The following is a 15147-nucleotide window of genomic DNA, read 5'->3' on the forward strand; positions in this document are numbered from 1 at the left end:
TACTCTAGATGGGATCAATAGCAGAATAACTGAGGCAGAAGAACGGATAAGTGACCTGGAAGATAAAATAGTGGAAATAACTACTGCAGAGCAGAATAAAGAAAAAAGAATGAAAAGAACTGAGGACAGTCTCGGAGACTTCTGGGACAACATTAAACGCACCAACATTCGAATTATAGGGGTTCCAGAAGAAGAAGAGAAAAAGAAAGGGACTGAGAAAATATTTGAAGAGATTATAGTTGAAAACTTCCCTGATATGGGAAAGGAAATAGTTAATCAAGTCCAGGAAGCACAGAGAGTCCCATACAGGATAAATCCAAGGAGAAATACGCCAAGACACATATTAATCAAACTGTTAAAAATTAAATACAAAGAAAACATATTAAAAGCAGCAAGGGAAAAACAACAAATAACACACAAGGGAATCCCCATAAGGTTAACAGCTGATCTTTCAGCAGAAACTCTGCAAGCCAGAAGGGACTGGCAGGACATATTTAAAGTGATGAAGGAGAAAAACCTGCAACCAAGATTACTCTACCCAGCAAGGATCTCTTTCAGATTTGATGGAGAAATTAAAACCTTTGCAGACAAGCAAAAGCTGAGAGAGTTCAGCACCACCAAACCAGCTTTACAACAAATGCTAAAGGAACTTCTCTAGGCAAAACACAAGTGAAGGAAAAGATCTACAATAATGAACCCAAAACATTAAGAAAATGGGATTAGGAACATACATATCGATAATTACCTTAAATGTAAATGGACTAAATGCTCCCACCAAAAGACACAGATTGGCTGAATGGATACAAAAACAAGACCCATATATATGCTGTCTACAAGTGACCCACTTCAGACCTAGAGACACATACAGACTGAAAGTAAGGGGATGGAAAAAGATATTCCATGCAAATGGAAACCAAAAGAAAGCTGGAGTAGCAATTCTCATATCAGACAAAATAGACTTTAAAATAAAGACTATTAGAAGAGACAAAGAAGGACACTACATAATGATCAAGGGATTGATCCAAGAGGAAGATATAACAATTGTAAATATTTATGCACCCAACATAGAACCACCTCAGTACATAAGGCAAATACTAACAGCCATGAAAGGGGAAATCGGAAGTAGCACATTCATAGTAGGGGACTTTAACACTCCACTTTCACCAATGGACAGATCATCCAAAATGAAAATAAATAAGGAAACACAAGCTTTAAATGAAACATTAAACAAGATGGACTTAATTGATATTTATAGGACATTCCATCCCAAAACAACAGAATACACATTCTTCTCAAGTACCCATGGAACATTCTCCAGGATAGATCATATCTTGGGTCACAAATCAAGCCTTGGTAAATTTAAGAAAATTGAAATTGTATCAAGTATCTTTTCTGACCACAACGCTATGAGACTAGATATCGATTACAGGAAAAGATCTGTAAAAAATACAAGCACATGGAGGTAGGCAATACACTACTTAATAATGAAGTGATCAGTGAAGAAATCAAAGAGGAAATAAAAAAATACTTAGAAACAAATGATAATGGAGACATGACGACCCAAAACCTATGGGATGCAGCAAAAGCAGTTCTATGAGGGAAGTTTATAGCAATACAATCCTACCTTAAGAAATAGGAAACATCTCGAATAAACAACCTAACCTTGCACCTAAAGCAATTAGAGAAAGAAGAACAAAGAAAACCCAAAGTTAGCAGAAGGAAAGAAATCATAAAAATCAGATCAGAAATAAATGAAAAAGAAATGAAGGAAACTATAGTAAAGATCAATAAAACTAAAAGCTGTTTCTTTGAGAAGATAAACAAAATTGATAAACCATTAGCCAGACTCATCAAGAAAAAAAGGGAGAAGACTCAATAGAATTAGAAATGAAAAAGGAGAAGTAACAACTGACACTGCAGAAATACAAAAGATCATGAGAGATTACTACAAGCAGCTCTATGCCAATAAAATGGACAAACTGGAAGAAATGGACAAATTCTTAGAAATGCACAACGTGCCAAGACTGAATCAGGAAGAAATAGAAAATATAAACAGACCAATCACAAGCCCTGAAATTGAAACTGTGATTAAAAATCTTCCAACAAACAAAACCCCAGGACCAGATGGCTTCACAGGCGAATTCTATCAAACATTTAGAGAAGAGTTAACACCTATCCTTCTCAAACTCTTCCAAAATATAGCAGAGGGAGGAACACTCCCAAACTCATTCTACGAGGCCACCATAACCTTGATACCAAAACCAGAGAAGGATGTCACAAAGAAAGAAAACTACTGGCCAATATCACTGATGAACGTAGATGCAAATATCCTCAACAAAATGCTAGCAAACAGAATCCAACAGCACATTAAAAGGATCATACACCATGATCAAGTGGGGTTTATCCCAGGAATGCAAGGATTCTTCAATATATGCAAATCAATCAATGTGATAAACCATATTAACAAACTGAAGGAGAAAAACCATATGATCATCTCAATAGACGCAGAGAAAGCTTTCCACAAAATTCAACACCCATTTATGATAAACACCCTGCAGAAAGTAGGCATAGAGGGAACTTTCCTCAACATAATAAAGGCCATATATGACAAACCCACAGCCAACATCGTCCTCAATGGTAAGGGTTTTTTTTAATATAAATTTATTTATTTTATTTTTGGCTATGTTGAGTCTTCATTGCTGCATGCAGGCTTTCTGTAGTTGCAGTGTGTGTGGGCTACTCTTTTTTGCAGTGTGTGGGCTTCTCACTGCGGTGGCTTCTCTTTATTTCAGAGCGCAGGCTCTAGGCGCACGGGTTTCAGTGGTTGTGGCTCGCAGGCTCTAGAACACAGGCTCAGTAGTTGTGGTTCATGGGCTTAGTTGCTCCGCAGCCTGTGGGATCTTCCTGCACCAGGGCTCAAACCCATGTCCCTTGCATTGGCAGGCGGATTCTTAACCACTGCACCACCAGGGAAGCCCAGGCTTGATTATATAAAAGCACTTATGGATAACGACACCAAAATGATTCTCCAATACTATACAAAAAGATTTTTCTATTTCTTAATAGAAATGATGAAGATGCTAAGAGAACTTATGAAACAAACTTACTATGCTTTAAACTATGTATTGTTATTTCAAAATTAAGAATGGGAGTGCAGGAAAAAGAAATGAGTCCATATGCTTAAGAGTTCTTTATGGAGCTAAACTGTGTTGTTTTACATAAGTTCTTTGACTGAACTTCTTTTCTTCGAACTAAGTTTATGATTGCTGTTACAGTAACATTAATTATACTTATATTAAGTGATATAGTTGTATCTCAATTTTAAAAATGAAAAAAATGATATAGCTGTATCATATACATACTATGCTATATAGTATATTAATATATAATGTAATCATAAATTATGATAAATATTTTAAAATATAAGAAACAAATAGCACTGTTGGTGGGACTGTAAATTGATGTAGTCACTATGGAAAACAGTATAAAAACAGAAGTTCCTCAAAAAATTAGAAGTAGAACTACCGTATGATTCAGCATCCCATTTCTGGTTATATATACACACAAAGGAAACGAAATCAATATCCCAAAAACGTCTCTGCACCCCCATGTTCTGTGCAGCATTATTTACAATAGCAAGACATGGAAACAACCTAAATGTTAAGTGTCCACAGATGGATAAATGGGTAAAGAAAATGTAAGATATATAGACATAGAAATGATATAGATATATAGATACAGATATATAATGGAATATTATTCAACAATAAAAAAGGAGATCCTGCCATTGTGACAACATGGATGGACCTCAAGGGCATTATGCTAAGTGAAATAAGTCAGACAAAGACAAATACTGTATGATTTCGATTATATGTGGAATCAAAAAAAAATTAATTCATAGATACGGACAACAGATTGGTGTGGGGGGAGGGATGGATGGAGGAAGTGGATGAAGGTGATCAAAAAGGTAAAAACTTCCAGTTATAAGATAAACAAGTTCTGGGTATATAATGTACAACATGGTGACTACAGTATATGTGAAAGTTGCAAACAATAGATCTTAGAAGTTCTCATCACAAGAAAAAGAATTGTAACTATTGATATAATGGATGTTAATTAAACTTATTGTGGTAATCATTTGGCAATATATACCTATATCAAATCATTATGCTGTACACCTTGGACTAATACAATGTTATATATCAATTATATCTCAGTGAAACTGGAAAAAATAATTTAAAAAGAAACAAATAAATAGAAGAGATTGATTCCCTTAAACAGAAAGCAAATAGAAATTATTAAATTTTGGGGACTTTCCTGGTGGCGCAGTGGTTAAGAATCCGCCTGCCAATGCAGGGGACATGGGTTCAATCCCTGGTCTGGGAAGATCCCACATGCTTTGGAGCAACTAAGCCTGTGTGCCACAACTACTGAGCCCACATGCCACAACTACTGAAGCCCACGTGCCCTAGAGCCTGTGCTCCGTGACAAGAGAAGCCACCACAATGAGAAGCCCACTCACCGCAACGAAGAGTAGCCCCTGCTCATCGCAACTAGAGAAAGCCCACACGCAATGAAGACCCAATGCAGCAAAAAAAATATATATATATATTAAATTTTGAATATATGAGAAAATAGATTACCCTGAAGTGATATCAACAAATTACTCAAAATTTGAGTGCTATCCCTCAAAATTAGTTTCATGTTGACCTTAAGTTAAAAAAGATAAAAGTATATTAATGATCTATGCCAATGTTATTAACTAAGTGAGGGTAATTACAAGAAACTTGTCTTCACACACTAATTCCTGCAGATATACGTAAAAGTAATAAAAATAACTCCAACAACCGTAACTTTTGATTAGTGAAAGTTAGCTTGTGTTTCTTGGTATGAATTGAGAATGGATGAATAAAATGATTTCTATTAGATGCTTCTCCTTTTGGCATGAGGAAAAGCATAGTATTGGTTCAGTCTTGTAATCTCAAATTTTAATTATATAATGTATATAATTTATATACATAATTGTGCTACAGTTTAGCCTCATAAAATAAACACACCATTTATTATTTTTAAGTCTGTAGAGTTCAGATTAAACTTTCTTTGGGAAGTTGTGAAACTTCCAGAACACTTGCAGATACTTTCTCCTGAAAGAACTGACAAAAGATAATGTAAGATAATGAAAAGAGGAAGGTACTGAACCATGGGTATACTACATTCCTATCTGTGCAAAAAGTGGGGGGAAGGGTATAAATTCATAAACGTTTGTGCATGCATAGAAGTCAGAGGCGGGAAGATTACCTTTTTTTCACTACAAATATGTTTTTACTCTTTGAAAAAATTTAAATATAAAAAAAAAAAACCCTAAAAGAAAGTATGACACTTCAAGGCATGTGTCTCAAACTCGGATTAAGACTGCTACAGTGCTACAGAGTTAAATTAGATCAGCTTGCTTGAAGGAGAGTCATTTTCTAATAGGGTTTGTTTTTTTTTTTTTAGCCTCCCGGAGCAGGTTGCAGGATCTTAGTTCCCAGACCAGGGAGTGAACTCTGGGCCTCAGCAGTGAAAGCCTCGAGGTGTAACCACTGGACCGCCAGGGAATTCCCACATTTCCTAATAGGGCTTTTATCTTTTAGCTTATTTAAGATTGAGTTCTGCAAAGATGCATGAAGAGAAGTGCCATTTCAAAATTTATATTTGCTAATGTGGGTACTATGATACTATGAACTGGAGTACTGAGACTTATTTTCTTAAGCCAACTGATACAATGTAATGACTTTTACCCTACACTGTAGCCCCAGATTACATACATACCACCAGGCATCCAGTTACCTTGTCAAATACTTGCTGCGTGGGGAGAGGGGAGGACAGGAATATACATTTCAAATGACTGCAAAATTCATCCTTCTTTTAGAAAAGGCTTATTTTCCTTATTGTAAGCCAGGGGAAAGGGTATGGCTTATTATTAGATACCCAATAAATAAACATTCCAGTTGTAGGAGACGGGAAAATACATACAAACATATCACTTGTCGAGAGAAGGGAATTCTCAATTTGTTCTCTGAATCTTCAAGAGTTGTTTTTTTCTTCAGTTAATCAGAGTATTAATTATATTTAACACAAAATCCGTTTCTTTAAATACTTTCTTCATTTGGCTTTCAAAGAAGCTACATTTCTCATATCCTCTTACTTACTGGCTATTCTCAGTCTCCTGCCATTCATTCAGCAATGTCTGTTTGGTCTTGAGCAGGTAACTTAATCTCTCTGGTCCTCACATCCGTAAAAGACGTTTTTAGCACAGTCACCGCTCACTGACTGGGAGCTACTATATATCGTTCGTAGTTACTACCACAAAAGCCCTGCTCCGCGCGTCGGCGCTGGCTAGGCCTGAGGTGAACCCACCACACCTCGGAAGAGGGTGAGCAGCCTCGGGAATGCTGTGGAAAAGTGAGCAACACTTTCCACACCCGAAACCAGGCTGGCAAACCGGGTGGAGTTCCCTACGCCCTCGCGCGAGGAAGCCCCAGGAACCACCAGAAGGCACGGGGTTAACAACCAGGAACTGCGCCAGCCTCCGCCGGGGAAACGAAACCCATGACACCACCCCAGCCAGTTCCGTTTTGGGCGCGCCTTCGCTTCCGCCCGCTAACTGCACTTTCGATAAAACCATGGAGTCTAATATTTCCCTCTGGAACTTCTATATTTTCTTCATTTTTCCAGCCTTATGACTCTGGTTGTAGATAAAAATTAAGCTGTGATGGATTAGAGACACGAGTGGCTATGGAAAAAAGGAGCTGGTGAGCGGGCCTGGCGAAAGTGCGTGGCAGGAGCACAGTACGCCCTCTCTTCGCCGGCCGGAAGTTGAGGGACTGAATGGGTTCCGGAACCGGCGGCTGCGGCTCTTCTGTTTCTACCTGACGCTTAACGGTCGCCCAGGCTCAGAGCTCGTCAGCCTCTGGGCCGCCAGGTTCATGTGGAGGCTCCCAGGCGCCCGCTCCGCGCTTCGTGGGGTCCGTACGGCAGTGGAGCGGCACAGTCGGGCCGAGGCGGCGACTGAGACCGTGGCAGGCGCGATGGAGCGCGCTGTGGTGCGCTGTGTGCCTTCGGAGCCTAAGCTAAGTCTGTCGTTCGCGCTGGCCGACGGCAGCCACAAGAACATGCAGCGCGACCAGAGCGAGCCGCTGGGTCGGGCCCTCAGCCGGATCGCTACCAATGCCCTCAAAGGCCACGCGAAGGCGGCCGCCGCCAAGAAGAGCAGGAAGAACCGGCCAAACGCAAGCGGCGGCGTGTCCTGTGCGGGCCCTGGGCCCGAGCCGGCTGCAGCCTGCGAACCCGTGGTGAAGCTGTACTACCGGGAGGAGGCAGTGGCTGAAGACGTGCTCAATGTGGACGCCTGGCAGGACGGTGCGGTGCTGCAGATCGGCGATGTCAAGTACAAGGTGGAGCGCAATCCTCCCGCCTTCACCGAGCTGCAGTTGCCGCGCTACATCATGGCCGGCTTCCCGGTGTGCCCCAAGCTCGGCGTCGAATTTGGGGATCCCGCCGGCTCCCTCTTCCGCTGGTACAAGGAAACCAAACCCGGCGCGACAGAACCTGAGGGCGGAGGCCCCTCATCGTTGTCTCCCTCTTCGCCCTCTCCTGGTTGGACTGAGACGGGTGTGGACGAGCGCGTCTACACCCCGTCCAATGCCGACATCGGGCTACGGCTCAAACTTCATTGCACCCCAGGCAATGGGCAGCGCTTCGGGCCAAGCCGGGAGTTGGAAAGTGTGTGTCCAGTGGAGGCCGGGCCCGGCACCTGCACCTTTGACCACCGGCATCTGTACACCAAGAAGGTGACGGACGACGCTCTCATCCGCACTGTCTCCTACAACATCCTGGCCGACACATACGCCCAGACTGAGTTTTCGCGGACGGTCCTGTACCCGTACTGTGCCCCTTACGCCCTGGAACTCGACTACCGCCAGAACCTTATCCAAAAAGAACTCACGGGCTACAACGCCGACCTCATCTGTTTGCAGGAAGTTGACCGCAACGTGTTTACAGACAGCTTGGTGCCGGCCCTGGAGGCCTTTGGGCTGGAGGGCGTGTTTCGAATCAAGCAGCACGAAGGCCTGGCCACTTTCTACCGGAAGTCCAAGTTCAGCCTCCTTAGCCAGCATGACATTGTTTTCCATGAAGCCCTGCAGTCTGACCCACTTCACAAAGAACTGCTGGAGAAACTGGCCTTGTACCCATCAGCGCAGGAGAGGGTGCTCCAGAGATCTTCTGTACTTCAGGTAGAGTAACTCCGCCAGTCTCGACATACTCGTTCTGGAAGGGGCGCCGGGGCCGGGGGTGCTTATAGAGAAGAAACAGTCCAGATTTTACTGAAAGGTGTTTGCTCTTGTATCTTAAGCACGTAATTTAGCCTTCCTTCCTTCCTTCATCGAGCAGATACTTATTGAGTACCTGTAATGCGCCAGGCACACTACAGGTTGCCTTGAACAAGACAAACAGGAACTTCTCATAGTGCTTATGATTTAGTGTTTAGCTAAATACAATAATTTAATAGCTAATATTTTCTTACTACTTGCCAAACACTGTTTTGACACATTTTAAAGAATTTAAATTTTAAGTCTCTGGTATGTTGTACAAAGTGCTCCGTAAATGTTAGCTGTTATTTTAATTTTGGCTCATAGTAATCCTAATGTTCCCATTTTATAGATGTTATTCTAAAACTCTGTTGTCCAGAGTTTTTAGGTAGTTGGTTTTGTTCATAGTAAGAAGAGCAGCTGCCATTTTTTGAGCACCTACTGTGTCTCATGCACCTCTGAGTAAGCTTATTTAATTGAATCCACACAATTAAATGTCCTCCTTGAGGTGGATGATATTGTCTCTTTTTTACTCATGATGAAGCTGGTTTAGGAAAAAGAAGTGTCCCTCTCCAGGTCTCACTGCTGTAAATGGTAGAGTGGGTATTCAAAGCGAGTTCTGCCTGACTACAAAGCCCACGCTTACCCACAGAAAAACACGGGCTCCAACCTTAGTGTTGTCATCTAAAATGTATTCATGCTACCTCTGTGTATTGGACTGTTACTAAAATGTTATGCTGAATCCCATTCATTTATATTCCAAAACTTAAAATTAAATTTCATAATTTCAATCATACTTCATCAGCAGGGAGGCATATGGAATAAAGTGTCAGTTCATCATATAGGTTTAGATTTTTTAAAAATTCAGATTGGGAAATAGCATCTGAACTTGGCATTTTCTGTTTATTTTAGGTTTCTGTTCTTCAGTCTACAAAGGACTCTTCTCAAAAGATATGTGTTGCTAATACCCATCTCTACTGGCACCCCAAAGGTAAGTTTTATTGGTTTTCTCAAGTGGCTTGAACGTGGTAATGTAACGTCGGTAAAAGCTGTTTTACACAAATACACCTTTTTTTTTTGAGTTTTATTGAGATATAGTTGACATACAGCGCTATACAATTTAAGGTGTATGGCATAATGACTTATACATATTGCAAAATGATTATCACAATAAGTTTAGTTAAAATCTATTACCTCATATAAATATCCCCCAAAAGGTTTTTTTCCTTGTGATGAGAACTTCTGGGGTTTACTCTCTTAGCACCTTTCAAATATACCACCCAGCAGTGTTAACTATAGCCATTGTGTTGTATATTACATCCCCAATACCATTAATCTTATAACTGGAAGCTTTACCTTTTGACCACCTTCATCCACTTCCTCCCCACACATACAAATACATATCTTGAATGTCACCCAGATACTGTGGTTTGTTTTTTAATTTCTTTGTTTTTTTTAACTTAAAGGCAACTTTAGAAAGTACTTAACATTAATGTTTTTTATATTCATAGGTGGGTACATTCGTCTCATTCAAATGGCAGTAGCCTTGGCTCACATTAGACACGTCTCTTGTGATCTGTATCCCAGCATACCAGTTATATTTTGTGGGGACTTTAATAGTACCCCATCAACAGGAATGTATCACTTTGTCATCAGTGGCAATATTCCAGAGGATCATGAAGACTGGACTTCCAATGGGGAAGAGGAACGATGCAACATGTCTCTTACCCATTTCTTCAAACTGAAAAGTGCTTGTGGTGAACCTGCTTACACAAATTACGTTGGTGGCTTTCATGGATGTCTGGATTACATTTTCATTGACTTAAATGCTTTAGAGGTTGAACAGGTGATTCCATTACCTACTCATGAAGAAGTTACCACCCACCAGGCCTTACCTAGTGTTTCCCATCCCTCTGATCACTTAGCACTTGTATGTGATTTAAAATGGAAATAGATTTGTGTCTGATGGAATTTAAATCTGCTTTAGTAGGAAATTTAATATGAATCAAAGCTATGTGTAACCTTCAAAGAGGAAAACTAGGCACTAAGGTAAAATATTCTTACCATGCGAGTTATGTTCTAGTGTCTTCATTACATGACTATCATAATGGTTGCATAACATAGTTTCTCTACCCTTTTTTTTCTACACTTGGAGGAAAACAAATATATTTATGACTAGCAAGAAGAACACTGGGTACTTTTTATACTTTTTTTTACTAGTAATTAAGAATTTTGTAAAAAAAATAACCATTTGAATGATCCTGTAATTTTTCTATCATAACACATTTCAAATTAAATCATGTATATATAATTAGGGGGAAGCGCATACAAGTTAAAGTGAGAGGCTTATTCTGACATATGGAAGGAATAACATTAGGGTCTACCTCTACCTCAATTTGGTTAGCAATTTAATACAACTTCAGAGCTTTAACAAAAAATTAAAATATACCATTACCAATTCCTATTGCTTCTCATCTTTCATTTTTCAGTTATCATAAGGCATCTTCATTCTCTTAGGATTTTAATTTTTAGTGTATGGTACAAATGGACATATTTATATTCCCATTCTTACTTGCAGCTCATTTTAACTTTCAGTATGCAAGCACAATTTACTATTTAAAGTGAACAATAACATCGTCAACTTGATCCTGTTGTCTTTAACGCCCTTGCCCATGGAAAATGTTCATAAATCAACAGGGTATTTGACATATATTAGACTATAACACAATACATTAGATATGAGAAACTGCCTATTGATACGGGCTTGCAGTTGTGGATGAACCATGGAGCATTTCTGTGCTACAAGTATTTTCAAAATTGTTTTTTTTCTAAATAGGAGAAAGGGAGAGTAGTAGTGGGGCTTTTGAGCATCTCTCGAATAAACTTCTTACAGACTTGAGCATTATAGTTTGAGTTACAGAACACTGTATATGTAATTACATACTGTAAAAAAAATTTTAAATATGAAGCCAAACTCTTGAAAATTACAAAGTATAGTTTTACTGATTAGAGTCTAGCCTAGAGTAGTAACTGAGCTTTTCTAACTCAATTATCACCATACCTTATTTTTAATGTTTTAGCTGTTGCGCTCTTGTTCAAAAGAACCAAAATGTTCTCGTTTTTCTGCATTTAACTTCTAAGCTTAGATAGCTAGAGCTCACTTCAAGAGCTCTGATTTTCCAGTCATGAAGGCCTTTGTTCCACGTTTAGTCTCTAACCCGATACCATAAGAACTTTCATCTTTTGACAAAGTAACCTGTATTTTCATATTCTGCTCACTATCCAATGTATTGTTTACTCTTAGTAATTTTGAGAATGAGAGGGTTTTACTTGCACTTCAGATTGAACCTTGAAGTGCTTAAAAGTATGTGCCGGAAAAATTAGGGTGGCAGTTTCCTGGGATCTTGTTTAGAAAAGGCTGTAAGTGAAAAATTGATGCTACCAAATTGTGCCTTCCTAAAAAGCATCTTGAAAGCATTTTTTAACATCAGTTTGCAAATATAGAAATAATATATTGAAGCCAGAATCTGATTCTTTTGAAATTTTTTTTTCCATTTTAATATTTGGTTTTGGTTTGCTTTCAAACAAACATGTTGACAGGACTTACTACAGTAAGTTGAGAGAAAAAGTTTAAGCAAAAAAGTTGAGAAACATAAAAGAAAAAAGTGTAACATGACATCCTCATGCCCATGAGAAAAACATACAGGTCCTGTATTAACACCACAGCTAGCTAGATGGAACTCTGGTCAGAAAAATTCTAAACACTTATCAAACATTCCACATCCTGACACTTTAAATTTGATATTTGCTGACTAAACAATGATCAGATTGTACACAGGCATTTCAGAATATTAGAATATAGAATATTATTTTGAAGTGCATATACTTTGGTCAAATCTCTAGCATATAGATATGTTAGTATGGTTAGTCCAAATGTAGGGAACACTAAGAAAACTGTATAAATAGCATACCAAAATGTCCTTGTATATGAGCTAGAATAAAGTGTTATTCAGAAATGTTTAAGTGTTTAAAGCCATCTCTGTGATTGAATTTTTCTATTACATTTAGATTTTTTTAGTACATTTAATTATAAAATATGGAAAGTAGTAACTCCGGTGAACCACATTTTACGATGTTACAAGTTCTTGCTATAGGAATTAACATCCTGAAAATTTTGTTATCAATGACAAACTACTATTACAGAACATATTATCCTGTTAAATGCTTTTTTTTTTTAATTTTATTTTTTTATTATTTTTTTTTTGCGGTATGCGAGCCTCTCACTGCTGTGGCCTCTCCCGTTGCGGAGCACAGGCTCTGGACACGCAGGCTCAGCGGCCATGGCTCACGGGCCCAGCCGCTCCGTGGCATGTGAGATCTTCCTGGACCGGGACACGAACCCGCGTCCCCTGCATCGGCAGGCGGACTCTCAACCACTGTGCCACCAGGGAAGCCCTAAATGAATTCTTATACAGTTGCCACTACAGACATACACACTGGTAGTTCATAATTCATTAGTGAACAAATCATTTCTGGCTATGTGATGTTCTTTAAAATTCTAGAAACTAAAATCAGTTGTTTCAAATTTTCAAGAATTTTACTGGTTGGTGACATTTTTGAGTCATCAAAATGTGGTGGTTTCAGTCCAAAGGTAGATCTCTGAGCAACATAATATAAGGGGGATAAGTCCAAAGAACACTACTGTGGGAAAATCTCCCTGGTGGAAATTGACACCTTTAGATCTCACATTCTCCAGCTATGAAATACAGGCAGAAATTCCCTACAAACTAGTCTGAGACAAAACCAAAACCCATATATAATGAAAGATAAAAGTTTGCACTACTGGTTTATCATAAGACCCACATGGCAACTCAAGAGGGAAAATCTTTCCTAATAGCCAACCAGTTTTCCAAACATAATTCAAAAACATTTAAATCTGGGAATTCCCTGGCAGTCCAGTGGTTAGGACTCCGCGCTTCCACTGCAGGGGGCAGGTTCAATTCCTGGTCAGGGAACTAAGATCCTGAATGACACGCAGTGCAGCCAAGAAAAAAAAAAAAAAAACACAAATCAATGACATTAAAAACAAGAAATCAATAGAGAACACCAACTAAACCAAAAGCTGGTTCTTTGAAAAGATGAATAAAATTGATAAGCCTCTAGCCAGACTGAGGATACAGATTACCATTATCAGAAATGAAAGTGAGGACATCACTACACATCGCATGGACTTTAAAAGTCAGTTTGGGGACTTCCCTGGTGGTCCGGTGGTTAACACTCCACCCTTCCAATGTAGGGGGCTTGGGTTTGATCCCTGGTTGGGGAGCTAAGATCCAACATGCTGTGCAGCATGGCCAAAAAAAAAGAAACAAACATGCAGTTTGATCCCAGTAAATATCTGGAAATAATTATTACTACATATGAGATAATTCTGTGTATACACTAATGAAAATGAAGTCTCAGTAAATGAGACACTGATACTCTGGAAGATTAAGATAAACATTTCACTTACGTTTTATTTTCATTGAAGAATATATAAGGTAAAGGGGGGAATCCATGGAAGCAAATATGTAACAAAATACCACCACAGAAAAGCAACTGAATGATTTGAGAAAAAAGACAATGGGGAATATTATGGACAACAACAACAAAAAAGCCTATTAACAGAGGGACAGAAAACAGAAAATGGTTCTATCCTCAACTCTGATGCTGCTAGTCAGCCTTTAAGGGAACCACAATCCCTCTTCAGCTTCTCTGTTAACATACTTAACAATTATTTGACAGAGTATTTTTTAATCTGTGGGTATAATCAACTGTTCTGTATAATACAGGAGGGTCACAGAGACCTCTTTTTGATTGATCAACACGACATTTACCATTTGTGTAAGCAGTAAGCAATGAATATAATGTCAAGTATTTCATAAAAGAGTACTGATCATGTCAATAAATTAGGACAGTGATAGTGATTTTATAAGTTTGCATTGTTTTCAAAGAATGTTAAAACACAGTGAAAGGCATTCTAGGGATTATCTCTCAATTTACACTTTTCCCCAAAGCATTTACTCACTTCTACTTGGAAAAAAATGGAACTTCTCAATTTAATTTAAAAACAAAAACAAAGAACTACCACCAGGACTGAAGAAAAAGAATAACTCCTTGGGGTAAAAACATGCCAAATCGGGCTTCCCTGGTGGCGCAGTGGTTGAGAGTCCGCCTGCCGATGCAGGGGACACGGGTTCGTGCCCCGGTCCGGGAAGATCCCACATGCCGTGGAGCGGCTGGGCCCGTGAGCCATGGCCGCTGAGCCTGCACACCCGGAGCCTGTGCTCCGCAACAGGAGAGGCCACAACAGTGAGAGGCCCGCGTACCACAAAAAACAAACAAACAAAAAACATGCCAAATCACCAAGTTAATGTTTTCTTTAAAACATAAAAAAGAACAAGCAATCTTGCAAATCTTTATTTAACCCATTTAGCAAAAATTAGGCAATTTTAGATTCCTAATGCAGTCATTTCCAACAATGGTAGTAAGAGCTGCCATATCTTGAAAGTAAGATTATATGGATTCTCTTTATTCTATCTTCAGAGTTCATGAAAGCATCTTTGACTTACTTGGTTTAGTCTTTTAAAAATTAATACAACAATGGTAATTTAACTATGATCCTATCATTGAACCTCTGAAGTTTTGTATCCCCTAGTTGAACCCCATAAAAACCACACATACTATATACCCTTATCTTAGTTTTATCCAAGAAATGAGACCTTTCTTATTTGGAGGGAAGAAGGAAGAATTCATC

At 39.1% G+C, this 15147-nt stretch overlaps 2 protein-coding genes across 2 annotated transcripts in view; one reads left to right on the plus strand and one right to left on the minus strand.

Annotated features, from left to right (window-relative positions):
- Positions 1 to 6395, minus strand: part of DNAH12 (dynein axonemal heavy chain 12) — a 236187-nt gene extending 229792 nt beyond the window's left edge. The window contains exon 1 of the mRNA XM_027121150.1: positions 6016 to 6395. The gene's annotated coding sequence lies outside the window, so the exon portion shown is untranslated. The remainder of the gene's footprint in view (positions 1 to 6015) is intronic.
- A 447-nt stretch (positions 6396 to 6842) lies between these two features.
- Positions 6843 to 10813, plus strand: PDE12 (phosphodiesterase 12). The gene is made up of 3 exons (XM_027121152.1): positions 6843 to 8276; positions 9264 to 9342; positions 9863 to 10813. Exons 1-3 carry the CDS (start codon positions 6969 to 6971, stop codon positions 10303 to 10305), a joined length of 1830 nt encoding a protein of 609 aa, XP_026976953.1. The 5' UTR covers positions 6843 to 6968; the 3' UTR covers positions 10306 to 10813.
- Positions 10814 to 15147: the final 4334 nt, after the last annotated feature.

This window comes from Aethalodelphis obliquidens, unplaced genomic scaffold, assembly GCF_003676395.1.
Source record: "Aethalodelphis obliquidens isolate GAN/ISIS:26980383/991018 unplaced genomic scaffold, ASM367639v1 scaffold22, whole genome shotgun sequence".
NCBI lineage: Eukaryota > Metazoa > Chordata > Mammalia > Artiodactyla > Delphinidae > Aethalodelphis > Aethalodelphis obliquidens.